This window comes from Cygnus atratus, chromosome 24, assembly GCF_013377495.2.
Source record: "Cygnus atratus isolate AKBS03 ecotype Queensland, Australia chromosome 24, CAtr_DNAZoo_HiC_assembly, whole genome shotgun sequence".
Taxonomy (NCBI): domain Eukaryota; kingdom Metazoa; phylum Chordata; class Aves; order Anseriformes; family Anatidae; genus Cygnus; species Cygnus atratus.
The window spans coordinates 429,305-450,317 of NC_066385.1; the positions used below are offsets into that span (position 1 = coordinate 429,305).

Below are 21,013 nucleotides of genomic sequence, written 5' to 3' on the forward strand. Positions count from 1 at the left end.
CCAGACTGAGGCAGCCGAGCCCCGAGCGGCCGGGCAGGCCGAGCGCCGAGCCCGAGCACGTGACCGCGCGCGCCGCCGCCGTGGCGCGTGCGAGGCGGAAGGGGCGGCCCCGCTCCCGCCGGGGCGGAAGCGGCGGGGCCCGGCCCGGGGCGAGGCCGAGAGGCTGCGGCCGGCGGGCGGCCCGCGGAGGCGCAGCAGGGGGGAACCGGGCCGGGCCGGCCGCGCTGGAGGCGGGGAGGGGCTGCTCGCGGAGCCGAAACGAGGAGTTGCGTTGTTTTCATTCGGCCTCCTCTGGAGCCGATCGCGGCGACGTTTCTCGGTCTTCTCGCGGAAATTGCGAGCGTTCCTCGCTACCGTTTACAAACGCTCGTACCGCGATCTCAACTGTCAACCACATCGTCTTTATTCTCCCACGAACAGCAACGCAACGCGCAGGAACTCGCACCTCGGGGAGCGTAAAGCATCGGGGCTGCCCGTCTGCATCGGGATGGAGATCGGGGGGGGGGGAAGAACGCGCAATGGAAATCACGAGACCTCACCATACACCGCTTAACTTGTCTTGGTACAGGCAGAGATGGCGACTACGGTGAAAGGTGGAGAGAGACTGTGTGCCGGTCCAGCCAAAGCCCCCCGCTGTTGTCACCTCGGGCTCCCTGGGGGAATGGAGAGCCCGGTCCTGCAACTGGGACATTGTTCGAGTGGGTCGATGAGACCCAAGGCTGAAGCAGTGATGCCAAGTTCGCAAAAATATGCCTATGGGCCCCCAAATGTTTAGTTAACGCAGCACATTATGTAACAGCTTCACTGAGGATGTGACAGGTCTCGGTCCCCAGACAAAAAGACCGGAGTTCTAACACTAAGCACAGACTGCATTAACTGGGGATGGTCTCGTGTTCATCTTTAAAACGTACTAAGTAATATCTGCTACACATAAAAACATAAGAACAACTACTACTCCACTGATCCCTCTGAAACGCAGCCCCTGTTGGCCCCCGAGACCTCTGAAAGCAACATAAGCCTAGTACCCAGGAAGGAAAGCACACCTGGGGACCTCTGCAGCACCATCTCCATCCCTCCAGCACGAGGACTGGACTCTGTGCAGAGCCATACCTGTCCTCCTAACAGCCACATCTCCAGCCGCCTCCAGCTAAGGCCTCTGCTCAGCAGCAGTGCTACACCTAACATGGGTGGGAGAATTCGTGCAGTCACACGCTAAAATTCAAACCTAGGAATGCACGCAGACAGAGCCTTCATCTGTGTGTTTATTATTACCCAAGTGTATTTCTACGTGATCCTTGGGGCCACTGCCAGATCCACTGGGGAAGGGAAGTCTGGGGTCTCCAAGCGGGCTCTCTGCCTTGCAGAAACAGAACTGTAACCCTTTTCCAAGAGACAGCGCTGGGCAACTCTAACTGCAGCCGGGGGTTGGGGCAGTATATAACACTGCGATGAGCAGAGATGAGCAGCTGCCCAGCAGGGAACTGCGAATGGGACAGCACTGCTCCTTTTTGTAAAATTGTACAAGTAATGTGTGTGTTCACACACGAGAGTCAAGAAATAAAACTTTCCGTTTTCTTTCCCTAACAAAAGGCTACTCAGAAGCTCACCACTCTGCTATCTGATGAAGGTATGTCTCTCTCCTTTGTGAAGGACTGCATTTCTCTCAGCCTTATTTTCTTCAAACTTACAATAAACTCCAAAGCAGGAAAGTATAGAACACACTTCGGTAAGGGCTTGGCTTGAAGCCCTTTGAAATCTAAGGGAGCCTTACATGATTTGTGCCCTGGGCTCACAGTGAAACTCATCCCTTGAGAGAAGGGGGGGAAACTTACCTCTCCAGGCTCTCTCTCCTCCTCCCCCATGTAATTTTGCAGCTCTTGTCTGTTGGTGGGGTGAGGAGCATAGCTCTGCACGTGGCCTGATCCCTACACTTCCACCTCTTACTGGCACTGAAGCCTGGAAAGCAAGCATAGGATCAGCTCCACACAGTACTCCATGCCGCATGTCTGTCATGAGTGGAGCACACATACAAAGTTAAAATAACGTCCTTATCTTCCCAGGCACCTGCTCACAAAGTCCCCAGCTCCCCAAGTCTGGGCCAACAGGCTCGCAGTCAAGTAATGTTTGTCCCAAACAAGTTGCTGCATACCCATGACTGCTTGTGCTGAGGCAGGCACTTGGCCAAGTGCAATGTGACAGTTGGGAAACTGTAGTAACTTCAGCAAAGAGCAAAATTTTAGCAGAAGAAATTGTGAATGCACATAAAATATCCAGGTGCAGACAGCAGCTCATATAAGGGACCTCACACGATCAGAATGACTTTGCCTTTTCTACATGTTCTATTATTCTTTCAGAAGGGTCCAAAATAGAATGTAAAGCTAGAGATTTTAGGCTTCAAGTTAGCTTGGCATGAGTCCAACACTACAATATACCGCATAAGAAATTAAGTAAGCTCTCTGAATTAGTTTTCTTGGTGAAGATCTCCCTGTTACACGATTCTTTTTATCTAGAAAAATAGCAATGAGAACCTGTGCTGCAAAAATGCAAAGCAAGTCCACAGCATAGAAGTTGTCCTAAGTGTTTTAGCCTTGTACTGTGGGAAGCAGAGTTAGAAACACTACTGAGAAGAGTGCTTTAGGGTGCTCCCTACAAGCCTGCATTATATGCTTGTTTGCTGTGGAACACAAAGTACGTTCTACCTGTGTCGCTTAGCAGCAACCTAAACTGAAAGGGTCCATTTCCTTCTCTCCATAGCATAGGGAGGGTACACCTCCAGGGTTCTCTACTCGGTTACAGAAAAGTCAGAACCAAACAAACAGTTTCATAGTATAGCAATTGGAATTCCACAGGCAACTCTGTGGAAGGAGCTCGGCAGGGCAGCCCTGCTCCCAGAACCATAAGCCTGCCCTGCCCTCATGACACACCAGTGTTTGATCACAGCTTGTTAAAACAGTTTTGAAAACTTGCCAAAGGGAACTCAGCCCTGTTCCTAGCTCCTCTGTAGGCTCTGTAAAGCCTTGGGTGAGTTGTTTCATCCCACTGGGGTTTGGTTCTCAACTGTGGGACAGAGATAAACAGCTCAAGCACGTTCTGTGCATATAGATTTGGGAGGGCTTTGGTCTGAACACTATTTTTGTTTTCCTGCAGGGATGACTGTAGCACACAGCCCTAGATATGCCATAGCCAAGCTAATACTTGGCTACAGCTTCTCCTTGTCACTGCTGTGAGCAAAACACACCTACGGTAGCAGTGTTGGCATAGTTCTGCGCAGCTGAGCTGGAAGCAGCATGACAGATGCTCCGGCTCTTGGCTGCACTAACACTTCCCATGTGAGCTAGGTTGCTGGTAGGAGGAGAGGAAAATTTTGGAAGCAAGCATGAAAGACAACAAAACCTAGAGGAGGACAGCTAGATACTACCAGACTTCAGGGGAAGCTAAATGATTCTCGGAAACCTTAGACCTCAGCAATGCTAGTACCAGTCTTTCCCACTAGGCCGTGTTTGGTTTTCCAGGATTTTAAGATAATACACACAAAAAAAAGTATTTCAACACCTAAGATTAAAGGGAGGAAACATGTCTGGCACCCTAAAATGCCTCATGCATTTTAAACACTGTGTATCTCCAACATGCTGACTGTTGGTAAAGTCTCTCCTGCTTCTACTGCCTTTTAAATCTGCAGAGACTTTAGTACTTTGGTTCTATACAAGTTGGATAATTTCTTTCCAAAGTGGCAGCAGTTACCATTTACACTCTAGTAACAGAAACCAGCATTTCTTCAGTAGTTTTAACTAAGTGCTCAGACAGGGGGAGCAGATCCCCAGCCTCTGAAGTCTTCGCAATTTTCACTTGTTTGTGTGTTCTAATGACCAGTTGCCTCTGCAAAGAATTAACGTTGACAACTCCATTTTGCTCAGAGGTTCACCTGGAGGTTGTCTACTCCATTTAGGGTTGATAAAAAGAGGAAAGGCTGGATGCCACATAACACAAGCGGCAAAACGCATGAGATCTCAGAGGTCATTTGCAACATACCTAAATGGAGCAGTGACTCAGAACACAAGCATTCATTCGGAGCAATGGAGAAGCTACATGCTGAGAGCGGGATGTGGAACATGGGAGTGCAGGCAGCGTTTCCCTCACCTGCCTGTCAAGCGAGTTACTTACATTTCAACAGCATGAAACTACAGCCTGTGTCTCCAAGGCAGCCAGCAACAGCAACAACTGCAAACATAAGGCAATTATTTCCCTGTCAGTCTCAGATGTTACAAAAGATGCAGGTGCCTCCACTCGTGCTGACCTGACGGGGCTCTGCAGTTTAATTTTGACTGGCAAATAATCCACAGAGAGGCCTCCAAGAAACAGGAAACACAGACCACAAGAAGAAGTTTGAGCTGCCCTTGCTACCACTTTTGAAGTGTATTTCTATGGTAAAATGCAGAACGCTGCTCCATCATTTCCAATATCCCATTTGCAGCTGGCAGGCAGAGTCAACAGGCAGTCCCACTGAAAGGCGCTGCTTATATTATAGTGATCATGTTACAGTGCCTGGGAAGGCACAGGGTTAGGAGTTAGGACTCATGTTTGCCAAGTAGCTTTGCAAACATACCCACTCTGGCAGTCATCATGATTACTGTTCATGACAGCCTTGTTTTTAAACAGGTGTGGCTGCTGCATCTGTCTACATCTTTGCCTTTCACAAGCCCTAGCCTTCTTAAAGAGCAAACTTTTTTTTTTTTTTTTTTAAATCTGATTTGATTCAGGAAATCCAACCCATCTAGCTGACTGGCCTTGGGAAGACCTCACAGGACACTACATTCAGAAGAGGCTCTGATCCTGATGAAAGCATTTCAAACATTGTGTTGAAAATAATGAGACGGTTAGGAAAAGCTGAATAACAAATCAGTTTGTTACTCCCAGAAAAGTACCTAGTGACCATTTCCACTTCACTGTTGCTGTCACTACCCCACAGCGAGCCAGTTTGTAATCTGTTGCCAGTGCAGTTCTGCAAGGATAACCACAGTGTCTTCAGACTACACAGAGGGTACCCACTGCCTAGTCACATTAGGGACGCTTCCTGACTGCACCAGCCAGGCTGTGGCTCCCTGCAGTTGACCTGGAGTGGTGAAGTGCCTGACCTCTAAGCTAACAGAGCCAATTTTGCTGTTCAGCCACAGTATTCCTTCCAAACAATACTGCTAGGACTTAACGTTTTACACCAGTAAGCAGATGTTTCATTATCTTCCATCGCATTGCCTGCTAAGAACAAGAGCTGGATGGGGAAAGCAACGGGTCTAACAGAATGCTAACAGTTACCAGAAGCGCTATGCTGTCAAGAGGAAGAATTCAGGCTTGCAGGCTCAAGTGCAGAGGCTGTAGAGGATACAGCAATCCATTCCAGAATGTCCAGAGCACAGGAATTCACACAAGTCCTATTTTTGCCAGCCAGTGACCTGAAAAAGCTATTTACAGTTAATATGAAAGTGGTGCTTTCAGGAGAGCAGAACCGCATCCAGCTGCAGTTGGCAGGATGCAAAAGCAGTGCTGTCTGGAGCTATTACAGCGATTAACAGACTTTAAGGCACTTAATTTTCTACATTTCTTTAAGCACCAATTTTTAACTTAATTTTCTACATTTCTTTAAGCACCAATTTTTAAACGTACCCTAACAAATAATATTTGTAATGCACCTTGAAGTGAACTGCTCATTGTCAATGAGGCATTACAGGTATGTAGAAAGAGGAATCTCCAGGGCTGTTAGATTGCCCCCCTTCTTGCTTCTCTCATCACACACAAACCCATTACATTACTTAAAGTGCAGGCAGCTCACGCCCTCTGCTGCTCAACTTGTATCAACCTGGCAAAATATTTTGCCACGACAGGTAAACCACCGCAAAAAGCTGGTAAAAGGCACAGATGCAGTGGGACCGTGCTGCCCGTATATAGCATGGGTACCCAACAGATGTAAACAAAGACATAAAAATAAATAAACAAAAAATAAAACATCTACAAACTACTTCTAGTTTTCTTTCTCCTCTAATAAGAGGCAAAGACAGTAAAGCGCCATAGCTGAGCTCCTCTCTCCTGATGGGAAACTTGAACTCAAAGAATGGGATGCAGTATTAAGTTAGAATCACCGCTATCAGCTGCATTTGCCCTGGCAGGCACCATGCAATTTTCAGGATGCTTCTCCCCTCCTAATGAAATCTTCTACCACCTTGTCAAATTTCTGTGAGGAATTCTGCTTTAAGATATTTAAAGGAATGAGTAAGTATGACTCTGCAAACCCACTTGGAACATGCTCATCAGAAACAGGCGACTGTCTAACAGCGCCAGCTGCTATTGCTACTCCTGACTGTTCTCCACTCAGTTCTTCCTTCCCTTTTTCCTTGGACGCATGACAACCAGTACAACCTTCTTTGGAGCAGAAAGCTGACTCACAGAAGTTCTGCTGAGGAACCTTAATGCCCCTAGGCCCATCAGACTCCTCAGTATATTTTTCTGGGGACTCATAGACAACTCCTTGGGACACAGAGTGTCTCTTGAAAAGAGCTTGCTGGCACACAGTCCTCTGTGTCTTTGTTTTGCTTTGCTGCTGCAAAGACTCTTGCACAGGCTTTGGGATTCTGAGGTCAGGAAGTGCCTGGTGGTCAGAACTTAGGTATTTCTGAAAGTAAACCTGGCACATGTTGTCCCTTATAATTGGAATGATTGAGCAGGGTCTCAACCACTTCACGAACTCGCACAACTCTGAAAAGGATGAGTGATCTGAGTATGGGATGGGGTAGATGTTGGGGTGGGTGACCTTCACGGGCCTGCCAGTGGGGACGATAGCAATAGTAGGATGCAGTGTGTTCCAGCTGACGAGGGTATCCCAGCGGATCTCAGCGACGTCCACCGCACGGATCCAGCCGGCCCCCTCCTCAGCGGTGAACACGTTGGGCAGCTCCAGCAGCCGCATCTGCTCCAGGCGCGAGGGGCTCACCACCACCCAGGTGCCAAACTCCACCGCCAGGTCCACCAGCAGCGCCTCCTTCCCCAAGCTGTACACACCTGCGAGGGAAACCGTGAGCCGCGTGCCGGGGCCGCGGGGGAGGCGCGCGGCCGGGGCACGAGGCGGCACTCACCGACGACGACGTGGTGGGACGGGTGCGCGCGGATGAGGCGGGCGGCCTGGCGCATGGCACAGCGCCGCGAGGGCAGGGGCTGGCGCAGGCGGCAGTGCGTGTTGTCCAGGTAGAGGCGGTCGATGCGGCGGCCCCTCAGCGCCGGCTCGTGCTGCATGGCGCCGGCGTAGCGGAAGTCCCCTGCGGGAGCGGGGTGTGAGGGCGCGGCGGGCGCGGCGAGGCCGCGGGGGCCCGCCCCGTACCTGTGTAGAGGATCGTGCCGAAGGCGCCCTCGAAGAGGAACATGACGGAGCCGGGGCAGTGGTTGGAGTCCAGCAGCGTCACCGTCACCTCCTCGCCCAGCGCGTGGCTCTGCCCCACCTCCAGCGGCCGGATCCAGCACGTCGGCACCTGCGGGCGGTCAGGGCCGTGACGGGGCCGCGCCGTGACGGGGCCGCGCCCTGACGGGGCCGGTCCCCGCGCACCTACCTGCAGGCGGTGGTGCAGCAGGCGGGCGGTGAGCGGCGAGCAGTACAGCGGCCGGCTCCAGGTGCTGGAGAGCCCCACCGTGTGGTCCGCGTGCATGTGCGACAGGAAGAACAGCCGGGCGCCGCCCGCCCGCCGCACGCTCCAGAAGTCCACGGCGATGGGCGTGCCGGGGATCACCGTGCCGTTCATGGCGCCGGCCGGGCCTCGCCGCCCGCCGCTTCCCGCCGAACGCGGGGGGCGGCGCCGCGCAGGCGCGGGCGGGGCGGGGCGGGGGCGGCGCGTGCGCTGCGGCGGCGCCGCCGGTGAGAGGCGGCGGGGGCGGCTCCGCCCTGCCGGTCGCGGCCAGTCCCGGCCCGGCCATGCCGTACCTGGGCGGCGAGGAGGCACTGCGCGACCTGCGACGGGCCCTGGGCAACCCGCACGTGCAGGCGGACCCGCTGCGGTACCGCGCCGCCGTCCTGCGCGTCATCCGGTGCGGGGCGGCGGGGGGCGGCGGGCGAGGGGCACCGGCGGGGGGCGGCCGGCGGGTGACGGCCGGCGCTGTCCCCGCCGCAGGCTCATGACGCAGGGCGCGGACGTGTCGGGGCTGTTCGCGGAGATGGTGAAGGCCGGAGCGGCGGCCGACGTGGTGCAGAAGAAGCTGGTGCACCTCTACGTGCGCGCCCACGCGCCGCGCCTGCCGCGCCTGGCGCTGCTGGCCGTCAACACGCTGCGCCGGGACTGCGCCGACCCCAGCCCCGCCGTGCGCGGCCTCGCGCTGCGCAGCCTCTGCAGCCTCAGGTGCGCGCTCCCGCGGCCGGCGCCCACGTCCCCGCCGCCCCCCCCCCCCCCCCGGCCTCGGCGGGCCCGGCACCCCCCTCCCCCCCCCCCCCCATCCCTGAGCGTCCCCTTCCCGCAGGGTGCCCGGCGCGCAGGAGTACGTGCGGCAGCCGCTGCTGAGCGGGCTGCGCGACCCGGCCTCCTATGTGAGGCGAGCGGCCGTGCTGGGCTGCGCCAAGGTGCACGAGCTCCAGGGCGACTCCGAAGTGGGTGAGTGGGGCGCGGGGGCGCGCAGCTGCGGGCCTGGGGGGGGGGGGGACGGGCGGCACCGCGGCATCCCCCTGCCTCTGCGCCCCCCCACCCCACCCCCGGGCCGTCGGTGAGGAGCAGCGCCCGGGTCGGGCCGCTGCAGAGCCGCAATGCTCGCCGACCGGTTCTCCCAGCTCAAGCCTCGTATTTGCGGTAAAGACCCGTAGGCAGCGGTGAAACGGCGGCGTGCCGGCAGAGCTCGGTACGGGAGCCTTTGGTTTTTGCAGACGGCGCCTTGGTGAACGAGCTGTACAGCTTGCTGCGCGATCAGGACCCCATCGTAGTGGTGAACTGTCTGAGGGCTTTGGAAGAGATCTTGAAGAAAGAGGGAGGAGTCGTTATCAACAAACCCATCGCCCATCACCTCCTCAACAGGTTCGTTTTCGTCCGTGTTAGAAGTTGTGCACGCTGGTGGAGCGGGTGTCCCAGGGCTCCTGCCAAAACCTGGAGAGAAGAGTCAAGACAGAGGTGCCTGTCCTGAAAAGAAACTTTGTGCTAAGGTCTTCAGAGAAATCTTAGATGCCCTGCTTTTCCAGGGAGTCTTTGCTTCTGGTTTGTTTGGAATTGCAAGCTAATGTGATTGTTTTATCTTTTTTAATCATGATAGCATACACAATATATTTGTGACGTGGGTGTTCTAGTATATCTTTTCCAATGAACTGAAAGGTATCTGATCCATTAGATATCTATTACTTGAAGAAATTATATTATTTTTTTTTGCAAATAATTCTACGCGATACAGCAAAAGCAAGGTAGTTGCTGTGTCCAGGGATCTGGCTTAGAGCACAAGCAAAAGTGCACAATCGATACAAATTTAAGCCTACATCTGTAAATTGGTCAATCGTCTTGAGGTAAAATTGTGGTATCTACTTCTGAAATACAACATTTGATTTAGAATGGAGCCTGTAAGCAACTGAAAGGCTACGGCCACTACTCTGCACAGCACGGATCTTCGTGCACTTCTTGACTCCTGCAAACTGTGTTCATTTTCTTGGCAGGATGGCCGATCTAGATCAGTGGGGGCAAAGTGAGGTGCTCGCCTTCCTGCTGCGTTACAGACCCCGCACTGAGGAGGAGCTTTTCGACATTCTAAATTTACTAGATGGATATCTTAAAAGCAGCAGCCCCAGCGTCGTGATGGCAGCCACCAAGCTTTTCCTGGTCCTGGCCAGGGAGTACCCACATGTGCAGGCAGATGTTTTGGTGAGAGTGAAGGGACCGCTGCTGTCTGCCTGCACTTCGGAGAGCAGGGAGCTCTGCTTCACTGCGCTGTGTCACGTGCGCCAGATCCTCGGTAGCCTTCCTGGTCATTTTAGCAGCCACTACAAGAAGTTCTTCTGCTCATATTCAGAACCACACTACATCAAATGCCAGAAGATGGAAGTGTTGTGTGAGCTGGTGAATGATGAAAACGTGCTACAAGTGCTGGAGGAGCTGAAAGGCTATTGCACTGATATATCTGAAGAGCTCGCCCAGGGGGCGATCTGTGCTATAGGTAAGAGCTCTGCCTTGCCTCAGAAGCAGCTGCAGCCCTAGATCTTTAAAGTGCGCCTTTCTCTGCTGACGTATATCCAGGCAAATGCCGAATAACTAACCTGTGCTGAAGCCCTAAGTAAATCACCCTTCCCAGGAGTGTTTCATGGGCGTTTCTAAACCACGATGATGTTGATTCTCTCAGAAGTCCTGGTATTGAACTGTTTCTGACTGAATATAATGTCTTTGAGTCTTTTTCAAATGTCTGTTCTCTTATGAGATGCTCTAAAGAAATGAACTCTGGACTGAATTAAATCATTTCATCCCATTAATGAGTCTTAATGTTGAGTCTTATTGAAACTGTAGAGCTGCTATAATACCTGCTTGTTTGAGTTGTGTTGGAGGCAGAGTTAAGGTGATTTGGGGCAGTTTAGTTTTGGTTTTGCAAGCTTTAAAATACGTAAGTTTTATGGCGTTCCGCAGGAGAAAGCCTGGGATGCTAAAATGCTTTTCTCGTGTTACGTTTAAGAAAAGTTCAGACTTCTTCTGAGGTAAAAGGAACCTTTTTCTTCAAAAAAGGAATGTATCCCTTATTTTGGGTATATGTGCTCATCTTACTACACTTCTGGAAAGTGTTGTCAAAATAGAAGAGGGATTAGTTCTTTCAGATGAGATTGTGATGAATAGTTGGGCTCATGTTTCCTATTTCACTCTGATTTAAAGGTTGCCTTTTATGTTCTTTGGTGCCTCTGCAGGCAATATTGCTAGGACATACACTGAACAGTGTGTGGGGATTCTGACAGAGCTCTTGGGGTTTCAGCAGGAGCATATCACCTCAGGTAACCATCTGCAGGTTTTTTTACATGGCTTATGCTTTCAGGAAATGGCCTTGTTGGGGCTTGTGATTCCAAAAATTGAGGCTTTAGAAAGCATGTGGCATTTAATTTAATTGGGATCTTCAGGTGGAAGTCTCCCTGGTGGGGTGGGAGTATGTAGTTTTCACTTCCTCGGGAAATGGTTATGGCTGTATTGATGGTCTGATAAGATACAGAGGCTCCCTTCTGTCTGCCATCTGTTGACTCCAAGGAGTGAGGGACTCAGCAGAGGTACGTTAGTGGCTATTTGTGAAGACCTAGCTGGTTAATAATTCTAATCTTGAATTCTTTCTAACGGGGACCTTTGGCCTGTGTCTTTTAAACTTTTGTGATTTCTCTTCAGCTGTCTGATTCAACTTTACCAAGACTCCTGTCTTTTTCTTCTGCTGCCCTCAAATCTAACTTCATATCTGTGCTATTTCTGCCCCCCCTTTTTTTAATGCTCTTGCTTCCAGCTTTCAAAGTTGCGTGCCTGCAGTCATCTGTTGAATTAGGTCTTAGTAGTTGCTGTAGTTTGTACGTGTGCAACAGAGCATTTAGAATATTGACCTAAAGTTCATGAAACATGTTTTGAATTGGTGTTAGTTTCAATTTGTTATTCTAACATCGTATGTCTGAGACATCATGAGTCAGTCTCTTTTTAAAGCCCAGGGAATGTCCAGAAGAGAGATTACTTTCCAGGAGCCAGAGGAACAATCTGAAGTTTCAGTGCTTTATTTTAGACTTTGTGTAACTTTGCACTGACAAGAGCAATGTCATGGGACTTTGAAGAAGGGTGTCTCAAAACATAGTCCTGAGCAATGCACCGACCTCTTTAGCTAAGACTTTGCAGTCTTTTGACTGTTTTATACATTTTTTATTTATTTAACTTTATTTATTTTGCCTAATGGTTTTATAATTCTTGGGGAATGCTGAAAATTTTGTTTCATTGCAGCGGTAGTTCAGGCTTTTCGGGACCTGGTTTGGCTGTGTCCCCAGTGCACGGATGCAGTGTGTCAGGCGCTGCCTAGCTGTGAGGACATCATCCAGGACAGTGAGGTGAGGTGGCTTTATGGCTTGGGCTAGCAGCTGTTGAGGATGGGTGGAGTCTAACTCCTTGACTTTCCTGTGGCTTATGATTGGCATTACGAAGATCAGAAAGCTTCAAAAGATTAGTGCTCTTGTGTCACTTGATTCCATGTCACCACTGACTTTCTGGTAAACAGAGCATTGCTGTCCTGGTAAGCACAATACGTGCTTTCTGTCGTTCCTTCAGGGCAAGCAAGCACTGATCTGGCTTCTGGGAGCACACGGTGACAAAGTACCCAGCGCCCCCTATGTTTTAGAGGACTTTGTGGAGAACGTGAAATCAGAGGTGTTTCCAGCAGTAAAGATGGAGCTTCTAACAGCACTGGTGCGACTTTTCCTATCTCGGCCTGCTGAATGTCAGGACATGCTAGGGAGACTGCTCTATCATTGCATAGGTGGGTTTCCATTTTCAGCATTCTGTTTCATTACAGTGGTAGTACAGGCTTTTTAGGACCTGGTTTTGCTGTGTCCTCAGAGCATGGATGCAGTGATGGCATCCTAGCTGTGAGGAGACTACTGAGGATGGCAAGGTAAGGTGGCTTTATGCATGAGGCTGCTACGCATTCCTGGTTGGTGAGTGTAACAGCTTTCCGCTCTGTCCCTGGGAGTCGGTTTTTAGTAATTAAGGGTTACTTTGGAGAAATCTAAATGCTAGAATTCTCCTAAAACTATGTTCCTCAAATTCCCAGAGGAGGAGAAGGATATGGCAGTACGAGACCGTGGATTGTTCTACTATCGCCTCTTACAGTCCGGTGTGGAAGAAGTGAAGCGGGTCCTATGCAGCCCTAAGTCTGACCCCTCCTTGGGGCTCCTGGAAGACCAAACTGAACAACCTGTGAATACATGGGCTTCTGAGTTTAATAGTCTTGTACCTGTTTATGGCAGAGCCCATTGGGCGCTTGTCACTGCTCAACAGCCAGTGGAATCCTGTTACGCTTTTTCTCCTTGTACCGACTCTGGGAACAGAGGCACAGGTAACCAGCCTCACCCACGTCTGGGTTTCAATTTCCTCATACATGGATTTCTTGTGAAAAATATCACAGTGCTTTGAGAGTGCTGTTTAGTATTCTGAGTATCTCGTACAGTGTCTGGCTGATCACAACCTCATTAGCCTAGGGAGATGCTGCAGAAGGTGCCATAATTCCAACCTTCTTCATCTGATGGCCTCCTGAAAGGTTCTGTGGGAAACTGGAAGTAGCACAATATATGCTGCATCTCACATGTTTGTGGTTTCATTTCAGAGTCACTGATTTCTGAAGGGAATAAAGAAGTCCTCAAGGTTCATCCTGATACAGGCAACCTGACCTTAATTCCTGATGTTTACCTGACTGCAGAACAGTTTGAGAAGACCTGGCTGAGCCTGGACATTAGCTGCCAACACTCTGTGCCCTGGGGCAGAACTGTTCATCCAGATACCATACAGACTGCTTTTCATGTCGTCCACATCCATACTATTGCTATGAGCAAAGCTGGTGTCCAGCCATGGAAAGCTTATTTCAGTGCTCAGGATGACACTGGTTGCCTCTTCCTAACAGAGCTATTGCTTGAGACAGAAGATTCGGAGATGCAGGTTTCGGTGAAGCAGAGTGAGGCAAAGCCTGAGGCGCTGCAAGCATTCATGTCCGTTTTCAGGACTGCCATGGGAGCAGTTGCTGGGCTGAGATCCTGATTCATCTCTGTTCCCAGTGGGATGCTTGCTCAGGGCACAGGCAGAGTTTACTTCTCTGGCTTCAATTTGCTGTTCCTGATGCTCGTTCTGTACTTTTAAACTGTAGGAGTGTTATCAGCCTTTCCCTGGAGCAGTGTTAGGCACAGAAACCACATGCGGTATGAGGGTAGCTATGGTACAAACTACTGAGGCTGGTGAATGGGGTGAGGTAAATGATGTCTTCCCCCTGTGATGGGCTGGGGAAAAGACAAGATCATGTATTTGTTAGCCTGCTAGTTCTGATGTGAGTCACAGAAATGCTGGCACCTGTCGTGATTGTCACAAGACGCTAATGTGACTGATGGAACCAGAAGTGAGCAAAATTCAGGGCAGCGTTTTGGAGTTTTTTTCAAGAGAATTGTAGCTAATTAAAAAAGAGCTCTGAGACTCCAGGACTCTGCTGCTTATTGTGTATAGAGAGGCATAATGCGATGAAGGGAGAAGTACCCAGTTCTGTGTTCTCTTTGTATATAATACAGTTTTCTGTCTGATAGATTTCAATAGTAGGCTTCACTTAAAAGTGAATGGAGCTCTGCTTTGTATGGGTGCATGGGGTATATCATGTTTACTTTTTCGAGAGAAGTGTGTTCTCTATTTGAAGTGGGTTATTCTAATCATCAGTCACCCCCAGAAAAGTCTTTTCTCAGCTCCCTGTGGCAAGGGCTTCTTTAAGACAATGCAGGGGTGAGCAAGATACATAAAATGTATATGTGTGAGTTAACGCAGATTGAGTTTTATACCTGGCATCACTTTGACAACCTCAGTCAGCTGTCAGTCCTCACACCAGTAATTGAAGAATTGTTGTTTAGATGATTAATCTGTATGGAATATCATTTTTTGATTATATTGTGACTTAATTTTTCTACTTTTTGCTGCTGTCATTTGCAGAATTGTTTGTATTTCAACCTTATTTTGATTTGTAGTTGTGACTTACTTCTGTTAGTTTCCTGCTGGGCAACTGTCATTTCCAGGTACTGATCACAGTCTTGTACAGGCTTATACTTCCAGACTGGACTGTATTTCTGTATTCCCCACCCCCCCCTTTTTTTTTTTCCCCTTTTTGTGCCGAAATGTCTACTACCCCAGCTTTTTAATGTATGAGACTTTTTCTTTGTTTTTTATATACATACTTTCTGTGTTTCTTACAATTTAAGGAAAGCAAAATAAATGATCCCTGTCTATCTCAGGGCCTGGCTTTCTCTTTCTACCAAATCTGTCCTTCTTTCTCTTTGCTTTATTTTCTGTTTGCTTAGCTTATTAAGTGTTCTCTGAGAAGAAAGTATCACTCACTGTAGCTGGGCCACTTTAATTAGCTAATGTGTTTTCTGCCAAGAATATTGTTACATAAACTAAACTCACCCATTTTCTTTATTTATACAAAAGAGTAATCAGAAATTACTATGACAGCAGTCCCTCTGCTCTACTGAAAGTTGCATAGGGTTGGGCTTTGCATGGTGTCATGAAAAGTCTCCGTGTCACAGCCACGAAAATCCTCTCTGGCAGTGTAACCGTTGCTCTTCCCGCTTCAGTAGCTTTCAGCCAGGACATGAAGAGAAACAGGAAGCGTTGCTCCAACTCTGCTCTGTGCAGAAGTCCATCGAGTGTTTTATACAACGGCAAAACCCTAGAGAGGGCTCCCTGGTTTAAGATTAAAGTACACTGGTTACTGTAAGTGCAAGGTGTGGCTTTGTTAATCTTATTCTGTAAAATATCTTACAGTTTTTAATGACTGTATTGTAACTGTAATCGTGATATGCCTTTCACACACTTCACGGAAACACTGCTGTCCCTGTTAAACAACAGGTTTTAGATTTTATTTTTGATTTTCTAAATAAAAACATTAATCATTCTTGACTGCTTTCTGATGTACTTATTTGCTGGTCTCTTGGCTGAAGTCTGTAGGATGGATTCAGCCCGATAGTTACAGTGGATCCTGAGATAAGTGCACTCTGTCCTGCCTTTGTTTCACACAGGATTTGTACCTCAGCTTCCCTTGAAGCAAAGCTTTCAAGATTCTTTAAAGATTAAATGTGCAATAAGTTATTTCAGTCTTGTACGACAAGTTACTCTAACAGGTGGGCCATCTAGGGGTGAATTCAAATGTAGTTAAGAAGTTGACTGTAGCAGGGCTCCTACTACCAGTTCCTATAAGCACAGGAATACAACATGCACATGGGGAGGTGCGTTGCAGGACTCATATTACACAGTTTTCAGGAAAAAAATGATAGCTTCTTGGCAAACTGTCCTTTACTGACCAGTAGCTAGTCTGAATCTAGTTGGTCTGGGACAGGGACTTCCAGTTTCCAGCCTTTTGTCCAGGTACCTTTCCTGAAGAATGAGCAGGTGAGCAGTGTTTGGCTTCTTGTAGTTCTTTATTTCAGTTAATCTTCAAGCTAATGGCTTATTTTGAAACTAAACCACACCCATAGTTTGAATGATCACAGTTAAGAGAGCAAATATCTGCATGCTGTGCTGTTCTGGGGAGGAGTCTTCCCAGAAGGAAGGGCCTGTGCAGTTACGGGGAAAAGGAAGTTAAAATTCAGAGACACCTGGGGAGAGGAGCAGCTACAGAGGTATCTGGTCCTGCCTTCAACTTCATTCAGATAGTTGGGAGAAAACTGCAATGACAACATTTGAGGAACAGACAGAACATGTTGTGAACGCCTTATACTACGATCTCTTATGTGGAGATGAAATTGATAATCGATGTCTGCAGACAGATTCAGGAGGTAAGACCTAAAGTTTGGTGGGAAATGGGAGAAAAATCTTGTCTGTTTGCTGAAGATGTTAGAGAAGTGTTGTGACTGAACATTTAAAGGAAGGAGGTTGTAACTTGGCATTGGTTGTTGGGCTTTTTAAAATACAGACCTGTGATGACCTCTGAGTTAGCTCTGTTCTGGGGGAAGAGTTAGGGTGGGGTGGGGTTGTCTGAACCCCATGAAGGCCAAAGCTGCAGCCTGATTTATTGGGCCAAGGAAGTTTGAGGGGGGGGGGGGTCCTGTTAGGGAATGACCACTCTTCTCCCAGGTGATGGTGAGCACGGGGGCGGGCAGGGCAGGCACTGTCCACGGCTGGGCCCCACAGCTCCCTGCAGCCCGGTGAGCTCGCTGCCTGCTGGAGCTCCCACGGAGAAGGACAGAAAGTTACACCTGGCTAGCCTCGCGACTTCCTTTTGGAGGAGCGTGTAGGCAGCAGTCCCTCTGCTCTACTGAAAGTTGCAGAGAGTTGGGCTTTGCATGGTGTCATGAAAAGTCTCCTTGTCACAGCCATGAAAATCCTCTCTGGCAGCGAAACCATTGCTCTTCCCGCTTCAGTAGCTTTCAGCCAGGACATGAAGAGAAACAGGAAGCGTTGCTCCAACTCTGCTCTGTGCAGAAGTCCATCGAGTGTTTTATACAACGGCAAAACCCTAGAGAGGGCTCCCTGGTTTAAGATTAAAGTACACTGGTTACTGTAAGTGCAAGGTGTGGCTTTGTTAATCTTATTCTGTAAAATATCTTACAGTTTTTAATGACTGTATTGTAACTGTAATCGTGATATGCCTTTCACACACTTCACGGAAACCCTGCCGTCCCTGTTAAACAACAGGTTTTAGATGGAAGCTCTATGTCTGTTGTCTTGCCCAAAAAGTCTCCAGTCGGCCTGTTGCTAGTTTCTCTCTCCTGGATCAGGTGCTTTCACATCCCTGAGTGCCATGAGATGCCCACCGAGGGCCTGCAGCTCTGGCCAGTCAGACAGAGCCGTGGGGCAGCGGCAGCCGTGCCAGGGGCTGTGGGCAGAGGAGGGAGGGAAGAAGGCGGCTGGGTCAGGAAGCAACGCTGAAGATAAAGTTGCTCACTACTCTATTTTGAAAGATCCTGCTTTCAGTTCCTTATGGTCTTGTCAAACTTGGAAATATTTTTGCTGAAATTTTCAGTGATGGGTAGCTCCTTCTGGCTGAATATTCAGACATATTAAAAAATAGACTTTTTTTTCTCAGTATTTTTAAGGAAAAATGCTTTAACTGAGGAAAAAAACCCACCAAGCGTAACCCACCTATAAGTTGTTTAGCTGAGACATTCTAATGGTTTTTATATAAAATTTTGAAATTTGTGAAGTGTGTCTTCCATTCCTTTGAAAACCTTCCCAAGTTTGGATCACTATGTGACTTTGAAATGTTGCAACTTGCACTTGCTCAGAAGAGACCTTGAGTTTGATATCTAAATTCTCCAATGCCTCTCCATACACAATGATCTGCAGCCTAGCAATGCTGGGGGAATATAAGCAGGACTTTGCCAGCTGATCGATGGGAGTGTGTCCCTGGAATCAAAGGAAGGAGAGACAAGGTGTTCCCCAAGCCCTCTTCTTCTTGCTTGCTTTTGGAAGCGCAGGAGGAAGGAGCTGCCTGAAACCTGGAAAGGCAAAAGAGAGGCCCTGGGGATGTCTTTGCAGCAAAACTTGGGCGTGAAGCATCTATGGTGAGAGGAGAGACCTGGACAAACTGATGGTATGGAGCTGCCTGTGGAACCTTAATTTGATCACTCTAAATCTATGAATACTTGAATGACTGTACAGTATTTCCTAAGGACGTTGGTTTTAGATATCCTGATGTGTTTTGTCACAGGTCTACTCTGAATTATTGTCCCAAGTGCTTGAGACACTAACTACCTTAGCTCTCTTTTAAGGTAGCTTTGTGAATGTAGTATGCATTAAATATGCTTGGTTGTAAGCTTATATTCTCCCTTTTTCTCTGCCTTTTAATAATATATTATGCCATAATCCCTTACCCTACTCTCTCTCTGCTCATTGTTTTAGGGCCTGTGCTGTTTGCAGGAGAACCTCCAAGTGATTTTGACCCAGTTATTATTGCCAGTCGTCTGCGACAGATCGGGGACCAGTGCAACATGGATTTTGAAAGGGTTTCCTCAGAGGTTCTCGCTGAAGTACTCACAGGGAAGGTAAAGGATACCTTATCCTGCCTGGCCCTGGGCCTGCTCTTTGTCTGTAGGGCAACCTGGGGGTCCTTTTGTGTTGGAGAATAGCAAAAGCCTGGGGAGAAGACCAATTTATGCTGTAGGAGTCAGAGATGTCTGAGGGAAAGGGACATGATAGCCAGCAGCCTGCCTCTGCTCATTTCTGTCTAGCTGGCAGTGTATTAGCCACCAGAACAAAAGCTAAGCAAATGACTGTAGGACCTGCTCAGTCCTTTGCCTTTTTCCAGGTGGGTGATTTCTCACAACTTTTCTCCTTGTCTCTTCCAAGGGAGCTGCTTTTTATCACCTGAGTAGCCCTGGCTCTGCCTGGGCTGATCTGTCATTGCAGTAGATAATCTGCAGTCTGGCACTGGTGGGGGGCAAATACTGTGTGCAGGAGGAAGGCTGTGATGGGAGAAGACCAGGTGCTCCAGGTGGTCTGGCTTGAGCTTGCCCTGAAGTCTTAGATCTCATGCCAGTATGGTTTTGGTGCAAATGCTGCATGTAGTTCTAGCTTAAGGTTTGTTGCAGCTCTGGCTACAGCTGTCCTCCCCAGTCCTTCAAACACGCTTCCTGATGCTGTAGTTTGCACAAGCCACAGTAAAGACAGAAGTAAAGGAGAGCCCTGTCTTGAACGTCCTATGCTGTATGGATATCACCAGGGAGTTGTGGGGCCCACCTGCTTTAGTCATGGGTAGAAGGAAAAAAAAATGCAGGAATTCAACTGAATGTTGGATGTTGAGCCAAGACTCACTTATCCTGTGATCATTTAAAAAGGAAAAGCTCAGACTGCCCTCTTGATGCTTGCAGATGGAGAAGTTTGGGGCTGCTGTGGATTCTCTCAGCAGAAGTTGGAGTGACCAGAACCCTGAGATGGTCTATGAGAGAGCTTTTCTCTCTGTTTCTGTGAAACTGATGATGTATATTCTTAAGAAAGTCCCATCTGTGTTCCATCCCAGTCAACTCATAACAGTGATTAATGGAAATGCTCAAGTGAAAAACTACATTGAGGCCTCTGGAGGATGGGTAAGCACACGAAGTTCGTTGTGATGTTTGTCTGAGCGTTTCTGGCTCTGTCCCTCTGTTTCTCTCAGCTTTCCCATGTGGTGTTCTGCCTGGCACCTATCTTGGCTGGTCACTGACATGCAGCCACCCAGTGTCCCCTCCTTGACCCGTGCATCAGCCAACTCCTCTTGTAGCTGTCAAAATGCAGCTTTGCTAAATACCTTGGTGAAGACTCACTGAAGTCAGTATCAAAATTCCCAACTGCTCCTCTGTATCAGGATTTAATTCCTTATCTCAGTGCCTTGGGAAGTATTAAGGATTAGTCGAACAAAAAGCACTTTCCTGCTGACATAGCTCTATGGACACCACCTGGTACGTTTTCTCTGTGGAACAGTGAAATCAGTCCAGAAGAGGGTCACAGTGGAAGACACAAAGCCTGTCTTGCTGTCCCACATCTTTCCCTTCCTGCCAGCTCCTTTGAACTTACCTTGAATTCTTTCTCTAAAATACACACACATGGGTTGTTTTCTGTTTGTTTGTTTTCAGGAGAACTTGGACGACTGAGAGGAAGTGTTATACTACTTTCCAAAAAGTTTGGATGTCATTGATTTAAGTGGGACAATTGCTTTCATATTTATTCAGATTGCCAGAAGAATCATACAAATAAGAACTGTGTAAAAGATATTCTATATCGCTACAACTAAAAAAACAATAAATATTATTTTTCTTCTTGCATCTCTTAAACGTGTCCATAAAAGTGGGCTTCACTCGTATTCAAAGGTTAAAGGCTTAATGCTGCAGTACTAATTTCAGACTCATCAGGTAATATTTGCTTTAAAACGTTTCCATTAGTTATCCTAAACAGATCTGTGTTTTTTGGATCACCTGTCTCAGGTGATTCCAAGGTTTCTTTTGCAAAATTAATATTTGACGTTATTTTAACAATGAGGGTTCTTTCAGGGTCCTTTGCCTTTTGACAGTTGGACACAGAAATCTTGTAGCTATTTACTGATTATAACTAAACTTGGTACAGAAAATCTGAAGTCTTTCTACAAAATGTCAGATATTGAAAAGATCAAGGTTGTGATACCCATATTTTTTTTGAGCTGGTTGTTTTCAATTTATTTTTATTTCATTTAGTTTTCCCCACCTACGCAAGTAGAGAAAATGGGTGGCTTCAGAGAAGTTTGTATCTACTTCCCACTTCAAAATCATTTCCAATTTGCCCTGTAGGGTTTTTTTTAGAGTACCTGTAAGTATTGCTGACAATAAGTG

General features: G+C 48.4%; 3 protein-coding genes across 4 annotated transcripts; 2 read left to right on the forward strand and 1 right to left on the reverse strand.

Annotated features, from left to right (window-relative positions):
• Positions 1–4,739: 4,739 nt before the first annotated feature.
• Positions 4,740–7,838, reverse strand: DCLRE1B (DNA cross-link repair 1B). Its single transcript, XM_035561318.2, has 3 exons — positions 7,590–7,838; positions 7,122–7,511; positions 4,740–7,047 (listed from the first exon to the last, which is right to left on the reverse strand). Exons 2-3 carry the CDS (start codon positions 7,276–7,278, stop codon positions 6,173–6,175), a joined length of 1,032 nt encoding a protein of 343 aa, XP_035417211.1. The 5' UTR covers positions 7,279–7,511; positions 7,590–7,838; the 3' UTR covers positions 4,740–6,172.
• Positions 7,839–7,860: 22 nt separating this feature from the next.
• AP4B1 (adaptor related protein complex 4 subunit beta 1) lies at positions 7,861–15,630 on the forward strand. 2 transcript variants are annotated; one of them, XM_035561315.2, is made up of 10 exons: positions 7,861–8,061; positions 8,145–8,369; positions 8,488–8,618; positions 8,885–9,032; positions 9,656–10,152; positions 10,886–10,969; positions 11,940–12,043; positions 12,261–12,468; positions 12,763–13,047; positions 13,315–15,630. In XM_035561315.2, the coding sequence occupies exons 1-10, from the start codon at positions 7,949–7,951 to the stop codon at positions 13,740–13,742; spliced, it is 2,223 nt and encodes a 740-aa protein (XP_035417208.1). In that variant the 5' UTR covers positions 7,861–7,948; the 3' UTR covers positions 13,743–15,630. The 2 variants fall into 2 exon arrangements, with proteins under 2 accessions (XP_035417208.1, XP_035417210.1); XM_035561317.2 differs by lacking the exon at positions 12,763–13,047 and having other exon boundaries at positions 7,876–8,061.
• Positions 15,631–16,371: 741 nt separating this feature from the next.
• On the forward strand, positions 16,372–20,428 carry BCL2L15 (BCL2 like 15). The gene is made up of 4 exons (XM_035561574.2): positions 16,372–16,510; positions 18,576–18,718; positions 19,544–19,759; positions 20,285–20,428. The coding sequence occupies exons 1-4, from the start codon at positions 16,405–16,407 to the stop codon at positions 20,300–20,302; spliced, it is 483 nt and encodes a 160-aa protein (XP_035417467.1). The 5' UTR covers positions 16,372–16,404; the 3' UTR covers positions 20,303–20,428.
• Positions 20,429–21,013: the final 585 nt, after the last annotated feature.

What these genes read in the sequence shown, in the direction of transcription:
- DCLRE1B (XM_035561318.2), bottom strand. Translation starts at nt 7,278, where the DNA reads ATGCAGCACGAGCCGGCGCTGAGGGGCCGCCGCATCGACCGCCTCTAC. An exon ending in GTCCCACCACGTCGTCGTCG is followed by an intron (nt 7,048 to 7,121) that starts GTGAGTGCCGCC and finishes TTTCCCTCGCAG; the next exon opens with GTGTGTACAGCTTGGGGAAG.
- AP4B1 (XM_035561315.2), top strand. Translation starts at nt 7,949, where the DNA reads ATGCCGTACCTGGGCGGCGAGGAGGCACTGCGCGACCTGCGACGGGCC. An exon ending in CGCAGCCTCTGCAGCCTCAG is followed by an intron (nt 8,370 to 8,487) that starts GTGCGCGCTCCC and finishes CCCTTCCCGCAG; the next exon opens with GGTGCCCGGCGCGCAGGAGT. An exon ending in CTCTGGGAACAGAGGCACAG is followed by an intron (nt 13,048 to 13,314) that starts GTAACCAGCCTC and finishes GTTTCATTTCAG; the next exon opens with AGTCACTGATTTCTGAAGGG.
- BCL2L15 (XM_035561574.2), top strand. Translation starts at nt 16,405, where the DNA reads ATGACAACATTTGAGGAACAGACAGAACATGTTGTGAACGCCTTATAC. An exon ending in TCTGCAGACAGATTCAGGAG is followed by an intron (nt 16,511 to 18,575) that starts GTAAGACCTAAA and finishes TCATTGTTTTAG; the next exon opens with GGCCTGTGCTGTTTGCAGGA. An exon ending in CTGAAGTACTCACAGGGAAG is followed by an intron (nt 18,719 to 19,543) that starts GTAAAGGATACC and finishes TGATGCTTGCAG; the next exon opens with ATGGAGAAGTTTGGGGCTGC.